This window comes from Protomyctophum parallelum (assembly GCF_964188405.1).
Source record: "Protomyctophum parallelum genome assembly, chromosome: 21".
Lineage (NCBI taxonomy): Eukaryota > Metazoa > Chordata > Actinopteri > Myctophiformes > Myctophidae > Protomyctophum > Protomyctophum parallelum.
The window spans coordinates 26,999,285-27,020,732 of record NC_139713.1 but is presented as its reverse complement, the minus strand read 5'-3'; the positions used below and the strand labels follow the sequence as shown (position 1 = coordinate 27,020,732).

The 21,448-nt window shown below is 41.1% G+C and overlaps 4 protein-coding genes across 4 annotated transcripts; 2 read left to right on the top strand and 2 right to left on the bottom strand.

The window, feature by feature from the left end:
* Nucleotides 1-579: 579 nt before the first annotated feature.
* atp5fa1 (ATP synthase F1 subunit alpha) lies at nt 580-7,125 on the top strand. Its single transcript, XM_083794309.1, has 11 exons — nt 580-705; nt 2,172-2,247; nt 3,256-3,425; nt 3,513-3,686; nt 3,869-4,035; nt 4,458-4,758; nt 5,084-5,308; nt 5,501-5,608; nt 5,709-5,853; nt 6,630-6,780; nt 6,889-7,125. Exons 1-11 carry the CDS (start codon nt 646-648, stop codon nt 6,965-6,967), a joined length of 1,656 nt encoding a protein of 551 aa, XP_083650435.1. The 5' UTR covers nt 580-645; the 3' UTR covers nt 6,968-7,125.
* Nucleotides 7,126-7,906: 781 nt separating this feature from the next.
* LOC310878920 (putative tubulin polyglutamylase TTLL9) lies at nt 7,907-9,004 on the top strand (the record flags this gene model as incomplete). The annotated part of the gene is made up of 1 exon (XM_083793336.1): nt 7,907-9,004. The coding sequence occupies one exon, from the start codon at nt 7,907-7,909 to the stop codon at nt 9,002-9,004; it is 1,098 nt and encodes a 365-aa protein (XP_083649462.1).
* A 2,277-nt stretch (nt 9,005-11,281) lies between these two features.
* Nucleotides 11,282-14,041, bottom strand: hwa (huluwa; the record flags this gene model as incomplete). Its single annotated transcript, XM_083793335.1, has 4 exons — nt 11,282-11,451; nt 12,244-12,355; nt 12,470-12,587; nt 13,557-14,041. The coding sequence occupies 4 exons, from the start codon at nt 14,039-14,041 to the stop codon at nt 11,282-11,284; spliced, it is 885 nt and encodes a 294-aa protein (XP_083649461.1).
* A 1,781-nt stretch (nt 14,042-15,822) lies between these two features.
* On the bottom strand, nt 15,823-20,107 carry LOC310878754 (dnaJ homolog subfamily B member 5). The gene is made up of 4 exons (XM_083793136.1): nt 19,987-20,107; nt 18,541-18,799; nt 17,442-17,992; nt 15,823-16,128 (listed from the first exon to the last, which is right to left on the bottom strand). Exons 1-4 carry the CDS (start codon nt 20,089-20,091, stop codon nt 15,895-15,897), a joined length of 1,149 nt encoding a protein of 382 aa, XP_083649262.1. The 5' UTR covers nt 20,092-20,107; the 3' UTR covers nt 15,823-15,894.
* Between the last annotated feature and the right edge of the window lie 1,341 nt (nt 20,108-21,448).

The following is a 21,448-nucleotide window of genomic DNA, read 5'->3' as shown; positions in this document are numbered from 1 at the left end:
ATGATGTATGAAGTTTATCTTAAACTTCTTACTTACTCTTTAGATCCTGTAATGCATTTCACTGAGAAATGTTTTTGCTTGAGTATTGCCAAACAATTTAACAATTGTATAATACTGTAGAAAGATACAGTATACTGATGAGATTGCTTGATAGGCTACACATGCAATCTGGTTTTGGTCCAGTTGAAATAAATTGTCAATATTACTTCACTATGGTGTGAGATTTTCTTTAAATCATCTCTACACACAGGCACACGTTTTAATTTGCAGAATGCACTGATTGCACTCTAGTCTAGACACGTGTGTACTTGTTATTAATTATGGGGAATCATCACTAGAGCCCTAGCACACAGCCATAGTATTACTGCTTTGTATCTTATCGGTGTTGTTTCATGTCTTGCACCAGCACCACGGCTATATTTGCCATCATCTGAAATACAGTTTGAAGAACTGAATGAATCTATAAACACCCGGAATTTAAAATATAGCCCACGTACAAGCTTAGAACGACGCGACGAGATCTGGTTTTCGGTGCCTGACAAAGCATATCCGGTTCATTCATAAAAGCCTGTCCTCCATCTTTCCAGGCCGGTTGTCAGACTTGTCAGTCAGTGGAGGAGAGGAGCTGCCTGCAACGACATCAGCATGCTGTCAGTTCGTGTCGCAGCGGCTCTGGTCCGCAATCTGCCCCGTCGGGCTGGATTTGTAAGCATTCGTTCGTTGTCATTCATTGTTGTAATTTTTGCTGAACTTTAACGACGTTGTGAAGGAAGTTCGAGTCTTTTCCAGAAGTCAATGGCGAGGAGGAATGGATAGAAACGGCCATATTGCATCTAATAATTTCAACATTAATTTACCCTTTTTAGTTTTCTTGCAGATGTCTACAAAATTGCATAAAATATACGTATTATATGAAGTATTCTCTTAAAATGACAGGTGATAAACATAGTGGGGGGTCAGTCAGGGGAGTATGCCAGTGAACATAATCCCGTTGATGGTTATGAATGTCATTTCGCTTTGAAGGTCATGTTTACTACATATATAACGTTATATGAGTGTGTGCGCGTGTCATCATTATTCAGGTTGTAGCATTGTGTTTATCTGACATTAATCAGGGCCTCAGCGGCAGATCTCAAGGGTTTTACATAACATCTCGTACCGATAACGGCTCTTGTTTTTCGGTCACCGGGCCGGCATATTTTTAGGGCATGCTGCTTTGTACTGCCACCTACCGTGTGTTTTGGTCGAAAGGATCATATCCATGACTTGCCTGGCTAATAATAAGCCAGACTCAAATCGGTTTATTAGCCAGGCTAATCCATGCCAACCAGTTTGATATGCAATAGGTTGGACCATAGATTTATTAGATTAGGACAGGGGTGTCCAAACCTTTTTCAAAGGAGGCCATATTAGAAAATATGAAAACACCCAAGGGCCAACTACATTACCAAATTTAACCAGACATGCAAGGTAAAGACAAAATAGCCTTTCTTTGACCCCTTCAGAATGAGACAACAATGAATCCTGACAAATTATGCTCTGGGAAATGCCCAGGTCAATAAAAAACGTCAATGTAAAAATACGGTCCCATACAGTGGGGCGAACAGTTCATAATACAATTTACGTATGAAGCTTAAAATTCTTCCCCAGGCCGCATTTGGCCTACGTGTGGTGGGCCGCACTTTGGACCCTGTTGCATTAGGACTAGGTTACAGACTAGGAGTTAATTTAACTTTGAAAGTTAGTGTACAAATGACCTAACTATCAATCATTTAGCTTGGGATCCCCCAACAAAGGACCTCCTGGGGCCCCGAGATCCCTTGTATTAGTAAGCCTAGTAATTTTAAAACACAAGATTTAAATTAAAATGATTGGCTGTTTTGTTGCAAGTTTGGATACAAACTGTTTCTCATTGCTACCCGTTGTAACGTTGTTGCTGACTGGGGCAGGAATAAGCTTTTGTAGCTAGCTACCAATCCCAATTGTTTTGAAATGCCATATAAGACAAGTGCAGAGGGCTTAGCTTCTGCCTAGATTCGTAAGAAATTAACACGATTATCTTTAACTATTGGACAACTAATTCTACATATTATCACGTGATGTCAAGTCTTTGTATTGTAAACAATACTTTATATGCCACTTTATGCTACCTCTCTTTAAATTCTCAAAAGGTTTCTAAGAATGCTGCTGCAGCATGTGTAGGAGTCAAGAACCTGCACACCACCAGACCATGGCTACAGAAAACGGGTCAGTTATTTCCAATAAGTAGTAAACCGCAGGTGCCAACTTCAGGTTTATGGCGCTACACAGCTGTAGCGCTAACATTGTTGCATTGACAATAGAAATGTTCAGATAGTACTTACTGCCCTTTATGCCGGCTGGCATGTAGGGCAGCAACAAAGGATTTCGTCTCCTGTCTATTCTGGGCCAGTGTCTTTTTAGAACGGCCAGATGTGATGCAGGGTCTTAAGCTCTCCCTCCACTCACTGTCCTATGCCAGGTGTTATTGGGTCGGCCTCTTTTATGGGGGTGATGTTGTCCACTACAGATTACATGCCCAATCCATTTCCACCGCCTTCTCATAAAGCTGACTAAATTACATTTAAAATTTTAAATATTGTGTACGAAATGACTTTAAATACCCATCAGTCTCTAATATCCTGTGACCAAAATTATCTTATCTTGTCTTCTTGTGTGAATACACTGTTTTCAAATAGGTATGCATGCACAGTATTGTCTTGGTTTGGTTGGTATAAGAATAAACATCTTACCAGTTGATTTTAAGTAAAAAGAATAGCCTTTACTAGTCGAATGCTATTTGAATACTGAAAGAAAACAGAATGTCCATTATAGCCGAAATAACAGTCTACACTTCTTATGGGCAGTGGTTTTTGGTCACTACACGTGACTCCACAGCATTCCAGCAGTAATTCTTCTACGTGCAAGGTTACTCTAGAGAGTCTAGAACACGTCCCCCTAGATTCACGAGCAGGTTTACCAGTGAACGGTATAAAAGCACCACAGCATTGTGGTACAGTACTTCTGTCTGTATGTAACAAGAATGCCTCCTTGGCTATTCTGTGCACGTCATTAAAATACTGTTCCCGTGGGGGAACGGTAATGTAAACGTGTAATCACCATTACACTACTGCTTATGGGTAAATAGAAAGCCTCTCAGTGATTTGATGTGGTGCAACAGCCAGGTGCATGCATGAATGTATGTTATTTAAACAGTGTATGGGTGTATGTTAACAGGTACAGCTGAAATGTCTTCCATGCTGGAAGATAAGATCATGGCAGCTTCCATCAGTGCTGACTTGGAGGAGACTGGTCGTGTTCTGTCCATTGGTGATGGTATTGCCAGAGTCTATGGCCTTAGAAATGTGCAAGCTGAGGAGATGGTGGAATTCTCCTCTGGTCTCAAGGTGAAACATACAATACTGCCAAGCAACAATCACAGTAAATTAATAAAGGTCATTGCTCCTGTTCTTATCGTGCCTTCTCTTCTCCAGGGTATGTCTCTGAACTTGGAGCCAGACAATGTTGGTGTTGTCGTGTTTGGTAATGACAAACTGATCAAGGAGGGGGACATTGTCAAGAGAACCGGCGCCATTGTGGATGTTCCTGTTGGTGACGAGCTCCTGGGTCGTGTTGTCGATGCTTTGGGAAATGCTATTGATGGAAAGGTCAGGACATGATGCTGTAATCTCAAATCGCATTGATCTATTTCAGAGGATTATATAAAACAACTATTTCATGGATCCTAGTTTACAATTCCATTCTGTTATTACCGGTACATTTGTTCTGTAGCCACTAGCCAACCATGAGCATTAACTTAACTGATATTTGTCATGCTGGTATTTACCAGGGTCCCCTTGGCTCAAGCATCCGTAGGCGTGTGGGTCTGAAAGCACCTGGTATCATCCCCCGTATCTCTGTGAGAGAGCCCATGCAGACTGGCATAAAGGCTGTCGACAGCCTGGTACCCATTGGCCGTGGACAGCGTGAGCTTATCATTGGCGATAGGCAGACTGGGTAAGTTATACCCTTGAATGAGGACCACTGGATTTCAGTCATAGCAGCAGTCCCACCACTCCTTTTGCCTTCGCTGAAAAGCTGTCAGCGGGAAAGGGACATGGCTTTATTGTCATTAACACTTGAAAGACTCCTCCTAAAACCAACATGTCAGATTTGATTATCCCATTTGACTGCATTTTAAATGATAATAATCAAGATTGATAATCAGAGATGCCTACTATGTTGACCATAGCAGCCACGAAATGTGACTGCTACAGTCAATGTCACAAATCTCACGTTTTTTGTTGTTTTTTCCTTTTGAATGGGATTAAACGGAACAATGTGTCTGCTAAAATGTACCTAATTTGTGGCGTTCAAGAGGTTTCTTTTTAGCAGAAATGAAATATCCTGAATATTTGCCTTATACATTTCTACTGCAGCAAAACCGCTATTGCCATCGACACCATCATCAATCAAAAGCGCTTCAATGACGGAACGGATGAGAAGAAGAAGCTGTATTGTATCTATGTTGCTATTGGCCAGAAGAGGTCCACAGTAGCTCAGCTGGTGAAGAGGCTTACAGACGCTGATGCCATGAGGTACACCATTGTGGTATCTGCCACTGCCTCTGATGCGGCCCCCCTGCAGTATTTGGCCCCCTACGCTGGCTGCTCTATGGGAGAGTACTTCAGAGACAACGGCAAGCATGCCCTCATCATCTATGACGATCTGTCCAAGCAGGTTTGTTAAACCACTTTAATACCGTAAGTGTTAAAACTGTAGCCATAGCACAGTTTTCCTTTCTTATGATTAGTTGGCAGCATTTGAACATGAAGGGTGATCTTTGTTGCTGCTCTAGGGCTATGTGTCCAGCGCTATGGGCTGGGGCAGTGCCTGTCAGTGGGGAGTGTTGAAACGGGAAGAGTAGGATAGAGGTGCTACGTTTTCTCGGTGGGGCCTCCTCACTGGCCGAGTGGAAACACTGAACAAATTGGGTGAGCACTAATTGACAATAGCATAATCTGTAGTTTCAAACAGTTTGACCGTTGCTCTTCACTTTCTTCAGGCTGTTGCCTACCGTCAGATGTCCCTGTTGCTGCGTCGCCCCCCTGGCCGTGAGGCCTACCCTGGAGATGTGTTCTACTTGCACTCACGTTTGTTGGAGCGAGCAGCCAAGATGAATGACAACTTTGGTGGTGGCTCCCTAACTGCCCTGCCTGTTATTGAGACCCAGGCTGGTGATGTGTCTGCCTACATTCCAACCAATGTCATCTCTATCACAGATGGACAGGTATGTGTTTCAATGTACAAATTGGCACCGGCCTAGTATACAAAATAAAAAGACTATAAAATAAATTGTGCTTTCAATCATTCGATTTAATAAAAAAAGTAATTGACAAAATAATCACTAAGAAAGTATAGTTTCATCCAAAGTGAAATACCTGACTGGTAGAAATTCTAAGTGGTTTGTTTTTATGCTTAGATCTTCTTGGAGACTGAACTGTTCTACAAGGGTATCCGCCCAGCCATCAACGTGGGCCTTTCTGTATCACGTGTGGGATCTGCTGCTCAGACGAAGGCTATGAAGCAGGTTAGTTCAGACTTCTAGTCCGCTGCTGGCCTTTGCTCATTTATCTACCAGTGGTGAAGTGGTGGTCCAATATGGATTGTAATGACTCATCTTATCTTAGGTGGCTGGTACCATGAAACTGGAGCTGGCCCAGTACCGTGAGGTGGCGGCCTTCGCCCAGTTTGGTTCTGATTTGGATGCTGCTACTCAGCAGTTGTTGAATCGTGGTGTTCGCCTGACGGAGCTGCTAAAGCAGGGACAGTACTGTAAGTATTTGCACATACAGAGGTGATTACAATATACTGTAGAATCTACAGTAGATTCATCGCTACAGATGCTTCAGAAAACACCTTGACAAAAGAGCACATTGGTCAAAACACCGGGTCTTGTGATGATCAAATGAGTCGCATGGGAAAAAATTGACTCAAACAGACTTTTAGTCTTGAGTCTGAGATGAAACTTTAATCTTTGCTGTTATTTTCGGGGACTGTACTGTATACCTGCAGTGTAGTGACAGGAGGGAGCCTAGTACAGAGCCCTTGGGAATCTGGTCAACTAAGGATAGGGTTTAAGTGAGTAATCACAAAAGGTTACATGGAAAATAAAAACATGTTTCAGTAATATATTTTTGAATCATTAGTAATAAATTGTCTCCGTCTACACGGCCCCGAGGATGACTTTTTTTGTTTGTTTTGAGATTCTTTAGGGTTTGTTTTTTACGTTCAAGTTTCCTTATTATGCTAAGTAACAAAAAAAGGTAGATGGAAACCCACCTGTTATGACTTGTATTTAATACTATAAGTAAACATTTTTTTGAGTGGTGCAACCACTCCTACAACCAGCTTGCAATGTCCTCGTACCTGTTTGTGTGTGTGTCTGTGTGAGCACGAGTATTTGACTTAATAATAGCAGTAGGGGGCGCCAGAAACAGTGAGAGGGGTAGTGTCTCTAATGAGAGAGAGTGAGAGAGAGAGGGGGGGGGGGGGGGGGGGGAATTGCACCACTCAGTTCACACGTGTGTGATTTTTATTTAATGTTTCAGGTCCTATGGCTATTGAGGAGCAAGTAACAGTCATTTATGCTGGTGTGAGGGGTCACTTGGACAAAATGGATCCTAGCAAGATAACCAAATTTGAAAAAGCTTTTCTCCAACACATTCTAAGTCAACACCAAGAGTTGCTGGCGACTATTAGGTAAGTTAAAAAATAAATGTAATTCTAGACTGTTAAAATGTTGGAACTTATTTGTTAATATCAATTTTATATTCTGTTTTCTTAATATTCCCTTTAATATTATTGCAGGACTGATGGCAACATCTCAGAGGATGCAGATGCAAAACTTAAGCAGATTGTGTTGAATTTCCTCTCCAGCTTTGAGTGATTTCCTTTGGGCTTTTGTTCAAGTATAGTTTTGTCAATGTATTCATATTGCATCCTCAGCTTTTCTTTTCCTGAACCTTAAAAAGTGGCACTTGATCTAAACGATCTTTAATGTACATAATATATCTCCTAACAGAATAAAATGTTTCAACCCCAGGACACATGGTTGCCTTGGTCTTTATTTTGTTAAACAAATCGCTCCATATTTTATTTATTTATTTGTCTCATGAATTGACATGATTTCAAGTCTCTGCAAAGTGATGGAAATGATGGAATCCAGTTTTTCTTGAAAGACCAACAAGCCATTAGATAATGACAATACTGCGATTCATAATCGGTGGGCTAAACAAGCCGGACAACTGGTATCCTTGTGTGTACCACTTTTACCATTACAGATTAATCCTCACTATATTGTTGGGATAAAGAAATCTGAAGTAAACGCAAATCTGGGGGCATACAATGCCACATTCAGCTGTGCAAATCAGCATTGTTCGGCAACAGTTTGCGTTGTGTGTGTGTGATGTAAGAGCACAATCGCCCTATATATGGATTTGTAGGGCAGACTAATGGGGGATGTGGAGATAAGAGTAATAGAGGCATATAGAGATAGAGGTATTGCTCAAGCTCCAGGTGTTCCTAACCAGTATCAAGTAACAACTTTAATGTCTTAAGATTTGTATTTGAGTTCATTGATTTTCAAATGTCACAAACATGTAAAACTAAGACAAAGGAAAAGAAGAAGGTAGAAGAACATAAGAAGAAACCATTAGTGGAGCGTAAAGGGAAAACGTGTGTGCGCTATAAATGTGGTATGCTACCTACTATACAGGATGTTCTTCGGCAAAGACCAGGTTGGTATGAGGTCAAGGATGAAGGACAACAGTGGGACTTTAACTGGTGTGATATTAGCTGGCTGAGGGATAATTTTGATCAATCTTTTATGGAAGAACATCAGAGGATATGCCACTTTCGCAAGTGCTATGAGCTTACGCGAAAGAACAGCATGGTGAAAAACCTGAAAAGGTATCGTAAAACCCTTGAAAGGGAAGTTGGGTGGCGGGAAGCAGCCAAATGTGACTTTTTCCCCCGCACCTTTGATCTTCCCAATGAGTACCACCTCTTTGTAGAGGAATTCAAAAAATCCCCTGGCAGCACATGGATCATGAAACCGGTGTCGGGAAGGGAAGGCAAGGGGATTTTCCTATTCAGAAAACTGAAAGATATCATGGACTGGAAAAGGGATGCTGGCACCTTCCGGTACTCGGAGGAAGTACAAGCAGAAGAGAATCAAGTGCAAAACTACGTGGTACAGCGCTACATAGAAAATCCCTACCTTATTAATGGCAAGAAATTTGATTTGAGAGTCTATGTCCTCGTAACATCATTTCATCCTTTGAAGGCCTGGTTGTATCGGGACGGCTTTGCCCGCATCTGCACTACACGATATGACCTCAACAGTATTTATGATGAGTATTCTCACCTCACCAATGTAGCAGTTCAAAGAACAGCACCCGCCTATGATCCTGAAAAGGGCTGCAAGTGGCAGATAGATCAGCTTCGTAGGTACTTGACTGCCAAGCATGGCTCCGAGACCGTTGAGGCTATGCTCAAGGACGTGGATAACATATTTATCTTCAGCCTGCAGAGTGTGCAGAAGCTCGTTATAAATGACAAACACTGCTTTGAACTCTATGGCTATGACATCCTACTGGACCAGAACCTCAAACCGTGGTTGATTGAAGTGAATGCCTCTCCGTCAATGGCAGGCAGCAATCAGGAGGACTATGAGATGAAGTATAATATGCTGGAAGACACACTACACATAATAGATATGGAGGCAAGACTCACTGGGGAAGAGAAGAGGGTGGGTGGCTTCGACCTCTTCTGGCATGATGGGCCCGTCTACAGAGAGGACATCAACATGGAGACGTTGGGGTGTTCCTCTCTGACTGCCAACACTCACTTAGGGTGTGTGAATGATAGGAAGAAGCAGCTCCGGGTCCTTTTGAAACCATTATCTGTCCAGAAGAAGCTATGATTATTGCACAAAGAATTGAGGACAATTGTAGGATTGTAGTAATATATTTTATATTTTACATTTACTGCCATTAGCTCAACTCAGAAAAGATATTCTTTGTATAATTAGCCCTTCACTAAATCCCATCCCAAAAAGCTAAATAGTCTAAATAGTTTAGCAACAGTTGCTATGCAGGTCAAGCTTTCTTCGTTGCTAACATGCCTATTGGATAAGGATGGGTTGGGGAGGTGCTAGGCGGAGTGCTACATGTTTAGATTGCCTTTTTGTTAAAGTTGCACAAAATCTTGGGATGGGTTTGCGGTAGACCGGTAGTTGATTCATTTTGTGAGAGCTGCCAATGTTCTCCCTACTTAATTGAACTGATCATCAATTTGTATTCCAATAGATATTTACTATACTCCATATCCCAGGCAAAATTCACCACTTTGAACAGGTTGCTACAATAACTATACTCCATGAAATGTATAGGGCCTACATTAAACAATTGTTAATGGCTTAATTTAATTCCCCCTCCCTCTCTCAACAAATGTTAAAAAGGTCTCATATTTGGATTATTTATACATTATTGCATAACCAAATTGCCTTCTAATATAGGTTTAGGTTAAATGGAACCAAGCTACAAACTATTCTTGTGGGTAGAGTACCTATCCAGCCTCAAAACGTGAATGTTGTTTTTGTCCCTTTCCACTTGTATCTCTCCAGAATAAACTGAGACAATTATGGTTCTACTTTTGTTTCCCAGTTAGGATAAGCCAATTGGCTTATCCTGTCCCCGTCCACTCCTACTGACTTGATCATGAGATTGTAAACTATCTTCTCCAACAGTATTAGACTTAATGGTTGTGACATGGTGGTGATGTATTAACACATTTATAGCAAACTGTGAATACATTTTAAACCCTTTATCCATATTCTACATGTTGGCTATTCAAGCGTTGCGTTGCTCTTTGCTTTTTTGTTATTGTGAATACCTGCTTTATTTATTGTTATTTTGATTTAATTGTTGAGTGGGCTTGTTTGTGTATACTTTGGTTGTTATTAATCCACTGCACCTTTACATCAATGCAATTAACAAAGTGTAACAAATAAAGTGATTGTATTGTCTGTCTAACTTACATTTTTACTTTTATTTGTCCGATAATGTTTAGTAAGAAAATAGTCTGGGAAAGTCTAGAATTGAAAGAAACTGCAGACATTCTTATTCATTCCTATAATAGCCTAAACATATTCATATTCAACCCTTAATGATTAAATAACACCTTAATAAATCTTCAATGGAATATAATACAGATTATATTCTATTATATAAAACGTATGACAATCAATTGCTGGCCAGATATAATGTACTGTATGTTAAATCACACCTCATGTAAAATATGAAATAATGCACACTTGTGCTATCTTGTGGTTGCTTGTAGATGTTGCAGGGTGATTTTTACCATTCTTCAGTTCTTGCTTGGCAGCAAAGATACATTCACAACTGAATAAATAAATGACTGATTTTCTCCTTGTATCGAATATTGGGGATGATTTTATCAGGGTAATTCTATTACGAAGACTTTTGTGTAGACTCCTGCTTTTGCTTTTAATTTGTTCTTTAATATCTCCCTTACTCGGATATCTCATTATGTTTTTTCCCCTGACGGTCTTCCATGAAATTTCACATTGTTTTATCTTGTTATTCTTAAAGCACTGTAAAATACTGTTTAAGGAAGGTGCAGTTGTGAAGGCTAAATGTGATCCTTTCTTACTATGCAGCATGCACCAACTAATACATGCACACACACACCAACAAAGGTGTGTGTATAATTACATTAACTAAAGAACGTTAATTTGTCTACTGCATCAAAGGCTTACGCATGTACATTTGCAATCTTTATTGGAGAAATGAGTGCAACAATTTACATTGTGTCAAAGAAATAGTGATATATGGTCATGAAACTAAAGACCAATATTGTCCATATAATGTGAAGTAGTGACATTTACAATTGGAATAAGTGAATGGAATGAACGTTTGACTAATTAAATGATTTAAGTGATGCATTTAGATTTGATTTTGAATATAATTAAAACATATGAAATAATAAATTATTAAGTGAGAGAACCAAACAACAAAATGCTAAATGTGCCAGTGCGCTTTTAGAAAGTGCTGTAAAAATATATATATAAATGTACTTAATATAACATTTGTGTTTAATATACTTTAAGCTCTTTAAGCTGAATAAATAAAAACTTTAAAACAGATTTTAGCTTAAATAATTCCTGCAGCAGCATACGTTACACCCAGTACTGCTTAGGGTGTATTGAGGGTATGTAGTAATTTTGCTTGGGTATTCTGTTTTGCCGGACATAACAGGGGTCATAATAATCCCATTCCAGCACAGATGCCAACACACCACTGGGCAGCAGGCCGTCACTATCTGCAGACAATATCCGGAGTGAGACACCTGAGAAGAGAAATTGTATTTGTAACCCACAATGATGCATGCATGACTGCTGGGCAGTGATTCTCAACCTTGTTTATTTCAAGGACCCCCAGTTTAAGAAAAAGGAAATGGTCTGGGTAAAGCATGGTCTTTGTTGGTGAAAAAATAAAAAGAGTAAAATAGTATTAATAGAAATTAAAAATTGGTATAACCCACACCTTCTCCAGTTTAATATGCATAATTAGGCCACAGACCCTCCTTTGATAATTTTTTTTATTATATTTCTTTTATCTCTGGGACCACACTGTAAAATCGGGTGTTTCGTAACTGAACACTGAGATTGTACAAATGGAACAGGTCCATTTGGTTCCTTTTTTGTATACTCTCAGTTAGACCCCTTAAAGTGGTGGTTCTCAAAGTGGGGTCCGGGAGCCCCCAGTGGTCCTTGAGAGGGTTCAAACTAAATGTGTTCATACATTTTAAACACGGCCTTTATCCATATTCTACATGTTGGCCATTAAAAAATAGCAGTTACATAGCACACAAGCCTCACTTCAGCTTGTACATCTTGTATTTTGGAAAATCTTAATTTCCTTTACATTCTTTTTAGACAAATCTCTTCTCGGCTGGGGTCTACCCGGGTCTCTGGCACAAAACATGTGCAGATTGTCTGTGGCCAAATACATATACATTTGGAGGTCCTTGACATGAAAGTGTGAGAACTATGCCACACTTTTGAAACCCTGGTGGTTCCCAAACATAAAGATGAGAAACAGTGCATGTGTAGGTCAATAGGCAGTATTGAGACTATACCTGCACTTGCACCAAAGTCGCTGTCAAGCCCCAGGTTGACCGAGGATGAATTCAGACAAGTCTGTTGCACATCTGTCAGTAAGTCTAACATACTTCCCATCTGCTGTGTCACCTGAATCACACATGAGTCTCCATATTTAGTATAATCAAACATGCATTTCTTAGTGTCTTGTGTTGCTTTGGTTTGTTACATACATAGTTACCATTGATAGTAGTGAATGTGTACCTCCTCAGGTGAGTTGGGTGGCACATCGTTTATCTTATCAGCCTCTGAATCACTGTATTGCTGCAATACAGGTGCACAGGTGTGAAGCCAGTCCATCTTCCTCTGGCAGTACTTAGACCTGAGAATATAGAGAAAATATTTTTCTAATGAACAGAATGATGCATGCATAACTGTAGTAGAGCAATGATTCTGAAAGTTGTTTTCATTTCAATGACCCCCAGTTTAATTGATAAATATGCATTAGGCCAGTGGTTCTCAACCTCTTTAGGCCACGTGACACCCCAAAAATAATCATTTTTGAACTTATACCGGTAGTTGGGACCTGACAAGCACTTGGAATTGTAGGAGTTGAGACTCGGTTCCACGTGTAATTATTGTGAAAATAGCTGATCTAAAAGCTATTTTCACTATAGAGGGTATGGTGAATGGCAAATTGAGTGGCAAAGCAACATGCTAAGTGAGTTTAACATTGTTTAATGCAATCAAATAGGACTTTTCTGTGTGGATGTATGGGCTGTCGAGGCCAGAAAGTAGTTTTTTGCCACTCAGTAGGCATTTACAATTTAGGCATTTAGCAGATGCTCTTGATCCAGAGCGACTTACATTTAAGCAAAAACAAAAGCATGTCATACATCACATATATAAAAAGTAGTTATCATGAACATGAATCATTCCTGCAACTTCCTGGTTTGATGTAGCCCTACAAGTCAGAACCCAATGGTACTGAAGTTTCTGACATTTTGGAGACCCCAGGGGGTTCCGAGAGGGGCTAGGTTTGATGATGATGTCATGCACATACCCTCTAACGTTGCCTCTTACTTATTTGACAATCTGCCAATGTTTGACCAGATTTTATAGTAGGCCTATAGTTTGTTGATTAGCCTAGCTACTTTTGATGCAGTAATGGTCCTTTTTAAATTTATTTATTTTAGGTATTGAAAGTCCTTAAATTGTCACTCCCAGGTTGAGAACTACTGCATTAGGCCACAAACCCCTATTTGATCAAATATGGTTTTATCTCTGGGACCCCATGATTCTACTATACACACACTAGTCTAGTACATAGAACACTTTGAGAATGACTCACATTATATGATGTGACTTGGGCAACACAGCCACAGAAGTGCGATCTGTTGGTGTTGCCAGAATGGTGCTCGGCGCTCTCAGGGACCCTGAGCCGGTTCCTGTGGCCCCATCTGGCCGAAGGAACCGCAGGCCCAATCGCTGATCTGTTGTGGAGGTTCTTGACGAGGTCACCGGTTGTTGCGGAGCTGGTTCTGACACATAAGTCCTCGATCCGTCGAGTCCGTCCTGATTTGCGAAACAAGGGACGTCACCTATCCTCATGAATCGGTGACGCGTGGACAGAGTCGATTGCAAAAACATTTCCTCGTCCTCACGTTTCTTTGTGTTCTTCTTGGATATTATCAATAACTTGTAACCCAGGAAAACACAGTTCAACAGAAGCAGGAGAACCACGCAAGGTATGAGCAAAAGGACAAGCAATGTCAAATTAGTCACTGGGTAACTTTCACTCAGGTTTGAAAGTGTTGTTTGGCCCGTTTGCGACATTATTTAGGCATAACGACTTGCTTTTCGTACAAAAGTGAATGTTTTCCATCATCTTCGCAGCGAAGTTCAACCGCTGAACAGTTCAACCAATACTATGGATCAGTGCGCTCCAGTATGCAGAGCAGACGGCAGGTGCGCAGGTGTTTCTCATGATGGCTTGATAGCTCATTCAGACACTCACCCTCTGCGAATTGTTAATCCTGGAACTGTCAACTGTGTTACAAAGTGTAACTGTAAACGATTAGATTTTCTTTTCCCACCTTCTTTTTCTTTTCTTTTTAAGTAAAAGTACTGACCATGACTGTATTCTGATTATTTATTTAGGCCTAATTATTTACTGTATCTATTCTGTATTGAGTTATACCGATATAATTCTGTCTGTTAGTAGTCAACTAAAATGAAGACTCGAGAAGACTTGACTGGCCTATCAGGACACTGCATCCCCAGTGTTAACCATGAGATGGCAGTAATGCATTAGTCTTGTGTGTGGATTGTTTTGTGCTGCTCAGTCTACCCTGCATGTCTGAAATGTTGGCCAGCAGAATATCTTTAAATCTGAGTTCGTTGATCATATTTGTTTTGTTTGTTTAACTTTCTCTTGTTATTTTAAGCATAGGATTTTTTTCCTCTTAGTTGCCCCTTTTAGAACGTTTTCTTGGAGGTGGCGCCCGTGGTGACTGCAGCCAAGGCCCAGGACAGCTAGCTTGGGGACTTGTTACCATGGTTACAAGTCGGCACTCTCTTACCTCAATTTCCATATAAATACAAGGTAGGAAACGACAACAAGTAATCTTAAAAAAGCAAACTTTATTGAAGCTTTTTGTGATACCTCTCCAACTATACAATATCCTAAAACTGAATTATAACATATTAAATGTTTGGAAACATAAAGCAAGTTCATATACAGTATATTCTTTCTGTTGTTCATGCTACTGCTATATCCATATCAATTCATAATATATGGTTTATTGCAGAATATATACAAACATTTCAAATGATTCAATAGAATATTTGACAGATGAGTCTCTCTTAGAGACAATGTTTCTATTTTCTGTACGCAAGTACATCTTAGTACACAAGTACATTTTTTCTATTGTAATAAATCAATGTAAAAGATCAGTCATATGAACACCATATAACTTTGAGTCATTATTTTGGCACATTATTATAACATTTGCATTAAGTCTATATATAAACTTGAATTGCAATTTGATATAACATGGGTTTGCAAAAAAAAACAGTACATCTTTTATTCAAAAGAAAGCCTTCAGATACCATTTGTCAGTTCTGAACACACCACTGTGTGTGGTATTGAGCATCATGCCTAAAGTGCATACAACAGTAGCAAATCATCTCTTGCTCAAGTCTCTATGTCATCTGCTGTCTCCAGTGAGGCTTGGCTTGCCCTTGTACAAACACAATACGAGATTGTGATTTTTTTAGCACCTTTTGCAAGGCTGTGCAACATCGTACAGTACACTCATGCCTGATGTATACTTAGGTACCCAGCAGTTGCCGGGATATTGCGTGGATGTATAGGCTCTCTCTCCCTCCCTCCCTCTCTCTGCCTTTCTCTAGCATTCTCTCTCTAGTCTATGATTAAGCTCTCCCTCTATCCACATCCCTCGCCCTCTTTCTCTCTCCCCCTCCCTCCCCCCTCTCTCTCTGAATAAGCTCTCCCTCATTCTCCATACCTCCCCCAATTCCTCTCTCTCGACGATCAACCCCAATCTCCCATCTCGCTTAATTAATTCCATCCTTCCTTCCTCTCTTTCTGGCTGATTGAGGCAGTGAAGGCAACTAAGTATACGTCAGAATGCATGGTGAAGCTGTGGAGATCTGGTCATAAGCAATTAGCACTTGGCCAGACTGTGCTTGATGATCTCACGAGACTGGGGTGGGATCCTGTCGGGGAAGATCACCTGGAACTCCACCATCAAGTCGCCACGCTTAGAGGGGCTCTTGGGAAGGGGCAAACCCTCACCCCGCAGTCGCCGGATAGCACCAGGTTTGATGACATCGCTACATGGTAGCGGCATCATCCGGTTTCCCAGTGTGGGGACGTTAACTGTGCATCCACAAAGAGCCTGAAGAAAAGAAGAGAGATACATGTCAGTTCTCAAGACTGAGGTTTTGTAATGTATTCTCAGGGGTCCCTGTAATGACTGAATCAATGAATTATACACTGAGAACATCAATCAAGTAATGCCTGGTTCTGCTCACGGTTTCTTGTGGGGGGGGGGGGGGGGTCTCTGTTCTATACATGTATGTAACTGTTAATCTTGAGATGCTTTGGTACTATAAGATGATTGAACTCAATGAACTGAATTGAATTTAGTTGATGGCTTTCTAAAGTGGCATGTTACATAACAGAGAAAAATGTGGAGCAGCTGCTTCTCCAAGTGTATAATTTCCTCTGTTATGCAATTAACCAGTGTTGCATATTATGTTTAGTCCTTGTTCTATATACTAGCCGAATGTGGGCGTAAGTGCAGAATAGAAAGCAATAAACAAAGAAAGAAGGCTCCCTGTATATGAAAGCCTTCTAGAAATGTGGTGTCGTAGGAGAGAGAGAAAAGGAAGAGAGATATTTGCGGGGGCAGTCAGCTTTGAGGCTAAATTTAGGTTTCCGCTCTCTCTTGCTCTGCAGGAGCTGATGAGGTACAACACTAGAGCAAGCTGCTGCTGCTGTGTTAGCAGGGGTTTGTCAGCCCCGTAAGCAGTGGGGAAGAGTCTCAGAGAATAACAGCTGTATGTCTTCAGTGAAGAATTAAAGCCATGATCCTCAGTAAATATGACAGGGATATTATCACTGCAGAAGGCTGCAGTCTGCACGCTTAAAAGAATCACACCTGTGTGAACCGAGTGGTGCAACTCCGCTCCCCCCCCCCCCCCTCCCCCCCCCCTCTCTCTCTCTCTCTCTCTCTCTCTGGTACTCATTAAATGATGCTCATTAATGAACACATAGGTGAACACGGGAACACGGACATTGCTGTTCCTTGGAGTGGTTGCACCACTCAAAAATAAGTGGTATACAAAAGAGCATGAATGATGAAGGATTGTAGTGTTATATAAACGATGACTGTGATAATAGCATATTTGAACCTTCACTGAGTGGGTTTAAGTGGCTGCATCTATTGCATAATGTCTATGTTGCTTTGAGTATTAATAGACCAGTCATTTTTTACAGCTTAAAAGTACATAGAATGAGTGGCTTGATCTATTGCATAATGTCTCCCATATTTCTTTAGACTATTCGTCATTTTATGTAATTGTGTAGCATACAATTACATAAAATGAGTGTGTTTAAGTGGCTCTATTGCATAAAATGTCTCCCATTTTGCTTAGATTATAATAGACCAGTGATTTTATATAATGTTCTAAATGAACACAAACCCACCTCTTTGAGGGTGATCTTGGCTGTGTAGATGATGTTGGAACCATCTCTCTTGTACTGAGGGTGCTTCTTGTCCTTGAGGATGAATGTGACATCGGCAGGGCCATTGTTGGGGGTCTCATCTCCCTCTCTGGGGAAGGTGATCCTGGTCCCAGCCTTCCAGCCCTTCTTCACGACCACGTTGAGCACCTTGTCTTCGGATCTCAGGCTGCTGCCATCGGCATTGAGCCGTCTGCGTGTGATCTTCATGTGCCTCGTGCAGCCGTGCAACACCTCCTCCAGTGTCACCAGAAGGTCGTGCACCACCACAGCCTGCAAGTGCCGTCGGCCCTTATGAAGGTCGCGGGCGTGAACCCCGCCCACGTTTCTGAACATGAAGCGGTTGAAGGGGTTGAAAAGTTTGTCCTCAACATCAAACTCGGGCCCAAAAAAGATATCAAAATGATCAGAACCGTGAAAGAAGGTGGAGAAGGTAGCGTGGGCGTCACCATGGAAATAGCTGCGGTTTGTGTTTGCATGGCCGGCCATTGACATCCCGCCGCCATTTTTAAGTCCTGTGAGACAGAAAGAACACAAGGGTGGCATTTATACAGAGCAACCTTATTGGCGTGGTATTTCATTCCGATGCAGATCGCCATGCTCTTTTATAACAGCAATGGGTTGCACTTTTTATTGTTTCTTACATGTCTCTAAAATGTAAGAAACAATACAAAATGATGTTATAAATGTTGTCGATCTAAGAGGATATCGCACCAGAGGAGTCAAGAGTGTGGTGGTAACAAAAATGTTATAGATCTGCATGCTCACAATGGCTTTATATCACAACACTTTGTGAGACTGTAGATCATTTCTTTTTCATTATTTTCTACTTTCCGCCATTGTACAAGTGTAAAATGAAGTTGTGAGGAAAGCACTTCCACTGCAGTCTTAAATAATTTATCAGCTGTGGGACTCATTAATGTCTACATTGCACATATTGCCAGAAATACAAGAGAATGGATTACTGCTTGAGTCAGTGAACATACTGTATCTATTCCCCACTTCTGGTTAAATGAATAATCTACCACAAAAGCATGAATTGCATAAATGGCCTCCCGCTCACCTTCCTCTCCAAACTGGTCATATATATTCCTCTTCTTGGGGTCGGTCAAGATCTCATAGGCTTCTGCGATCTCTTTGAACCTGTCCTCTGCGTCAGCCTCGCTGTTCTTGTCTGGGTGAAACTTCAGAGCCATCTTCCTGTAAGCCTTCTTGATCTCATCTTCATTGGAGTCAGAGGAGACGCCCAGGACCTTGTAGAAATCCTTCCCCGTGGATTTGATCGGTAGACAAGGCACGTCTTGATCAGACTTACTGCTCTCCTGAGGAAACCAAGACATCACACGTTGGTTAGCAAAGCAGATGCTCTGGTATCACCTGCCACCTTTCACAAAGAGAATGGACTGCTGTATTAGTTTTTTTCTTCTCTCTTTCAAATACTTGTGAGCATAATCTACTGTTAAAACGACTTGTATGAAACGAGTATGAATCTATGAGTGAATGAGATTGATGAAAAGTAACACTACTATGTCAAGTGTGAATTTAACTGTGTGGATTGATAGTCCAGGGAAGTTAGAGGCCATCATATTGTATAATAGGGCCTACCAGAACCTTTGAAAAGCCTGTATGCGAAAATCTGCATTGTGTATAGCACCATATCCAAAGTGCTTTACAATGTGTATTACATTCACCCATTCACACACACTGAATGAAGACAGAAGCAACCATGTAAGGCACCAATCTGCTCGTTCAGTGTTTTGCTCATAGAGTCTCACAAAGCCAGTATAGGAGCCAATGACACTGAGCAACATGATCTCATATGCGTTCATCATCTGTGTTATCTCTTTTCTTATTTCAAAGACCCCCACTTTTATATTCATTATGCCATGGACCCTCATTCCACACTGTAAACTCCACTGCATGATTTGAGAGTGTACAAATGGAACCCATAAGGGTCCATTTATTTCCATTTTATACATTCTCAGAGTTAATGCAGTCTCAGAGTAGTTTGGTTCCCAACTATGATTTGTCTAGAGGCCCACTGGAACCTCCTCAAGGACCCCATGGGGGTCCCTGGACCTCATGTTGAGAAATGAGAACCAGTGATCTATATATTCAATATTCATATATTCTCTCTCTCTCTCTCTCTGTGCAGGCTAGTGAAGGTAAAGACCTCCCTAACAACAGAGATCTCTGCAGCGATTGGCTGCAGTTGGCACATTAACAGCCTGCATTTGAATGAACCCACAGCAACAGTCGGTGTCCTCAGCTTTCACACACAGCTCCGATTTTACGGAACATGCACACACACTCATGCATTTCATGGATTTACACACATGTACATGGGTGCAAAAGTAGACTATGGCAATCAGCGTAAACAATAGAATTAAACAACAGCAGACTAGTACTAATTCCGAATGTTTGTATTAAGCTCTGGTTAACAGATTGATGCAGTACTTTCTAAGCCTACTTGTTAATCTGTGATACAGACTGAATAAATTAAACTTACCCCAGACGAAGAGCTCGAGCTGTCATCCCTGTGCATAGAACGTACTTTGCACTTGACGTTGACATTTTTGTGCTTCATTCCAAATTGCGTCCAGATAAGAACCATGGTTGCTTATTAAACTATGTCGCTGTCCAGTAACAGTGGTGCTGAAATGCCTCTTTGTTTAATCTGTCACTGTCTGTACTGACATTGGTGCTGAAATGCCTGTTTATTATACTGTCGCTGTCCACTAACACTGGTGCTGAAATGCCGGCTTATTATACTATGTTGCTATCCAGTGATGGAAGGTGCTGAAATGTTCTCCTCAGTCCGGTGCCTCTCTGCGGTCTGATAAATACTGTCTGCTGCGGCAGCTTCTTACTACACTCTCCACCCACACAGCGTGACCGAGCTTTCCCCGAACCCGCCCAGTCCCTGACGCATGACAGGGAATGCCATGTTTTCTGTTGCCTCGCTGAAGCCCATTGGTCGGCGTGTTATGATCACGCGGATGTAGCAGCCTCCTTCTCCATCTCGAGGCTTGCTTCCGGAGTTCCGACGGCTGGGCTCAGCTGATTTGGTCACGACACGTTATGGATCCTGGAAAATGTCCGTGATGCCGCGTCCATCCATGTAGACATAATAGATGCTATGAATAACTGAATAGTCTATGATGATTTTCAAAGGGTATGCTATTTATGTTTTACTGACTATTCGAAATAAATCAAATATTGACAAGTCATACTGTCTGCTAATGTTCACTTTTACATGGGCATGCATGTCATGCAACATTTAAAAAGAAATAGTGGAACATATATGAGCTTGTGGATCTGCTATTTTCGCTATCCTTCCTATGACAAAGTATATACAGTAGGACTTAATTAAGGACCCTATTAATGTCTGTCTCTGAGACAGACTCTGTCTGTGTCGTTATGTCTCTGTGTGTAGAAGTGTGCGTGCATCATTGTTACAGTCTAGCATGTGTGTGTGTTTTTATCTATCTGCTGTGTCGGTCATTTGTGTGTATAATTGCACTACATAGCCTCTTAAACACAATCCCATAAGTGCGATGGCTAGGAGGTGACTTCTTCATTAATAATATAGTTGTTGTTGTTAGATTGGAAAACATTGGGAGAGTGTCTTCCTTGGCCACCAAGTTTGGTGCTGATTTGTTCCAGTATGTTTGAGGTCAGCCATGAAACACACACACACACACACACACACACACACACACACACACACACACACACACACACACACACGGGTGAAAACATCATGCCACAGCCTTCAACCTGATGGAGATGTACTGGATTTTCTCTCTTTGATATCCCTCAAGTTGCTCCTATAACTAATTCTCCCACAGTGACAGACATTTCTATTTCATTTGTGAATGTATTTATAGGTTCTACTGCCCTACAAAGTCATGAAACACCGTTTTCTTGGCAATATGTGCAGCGTTGCTATGGAAATAGAAAATGGTGTC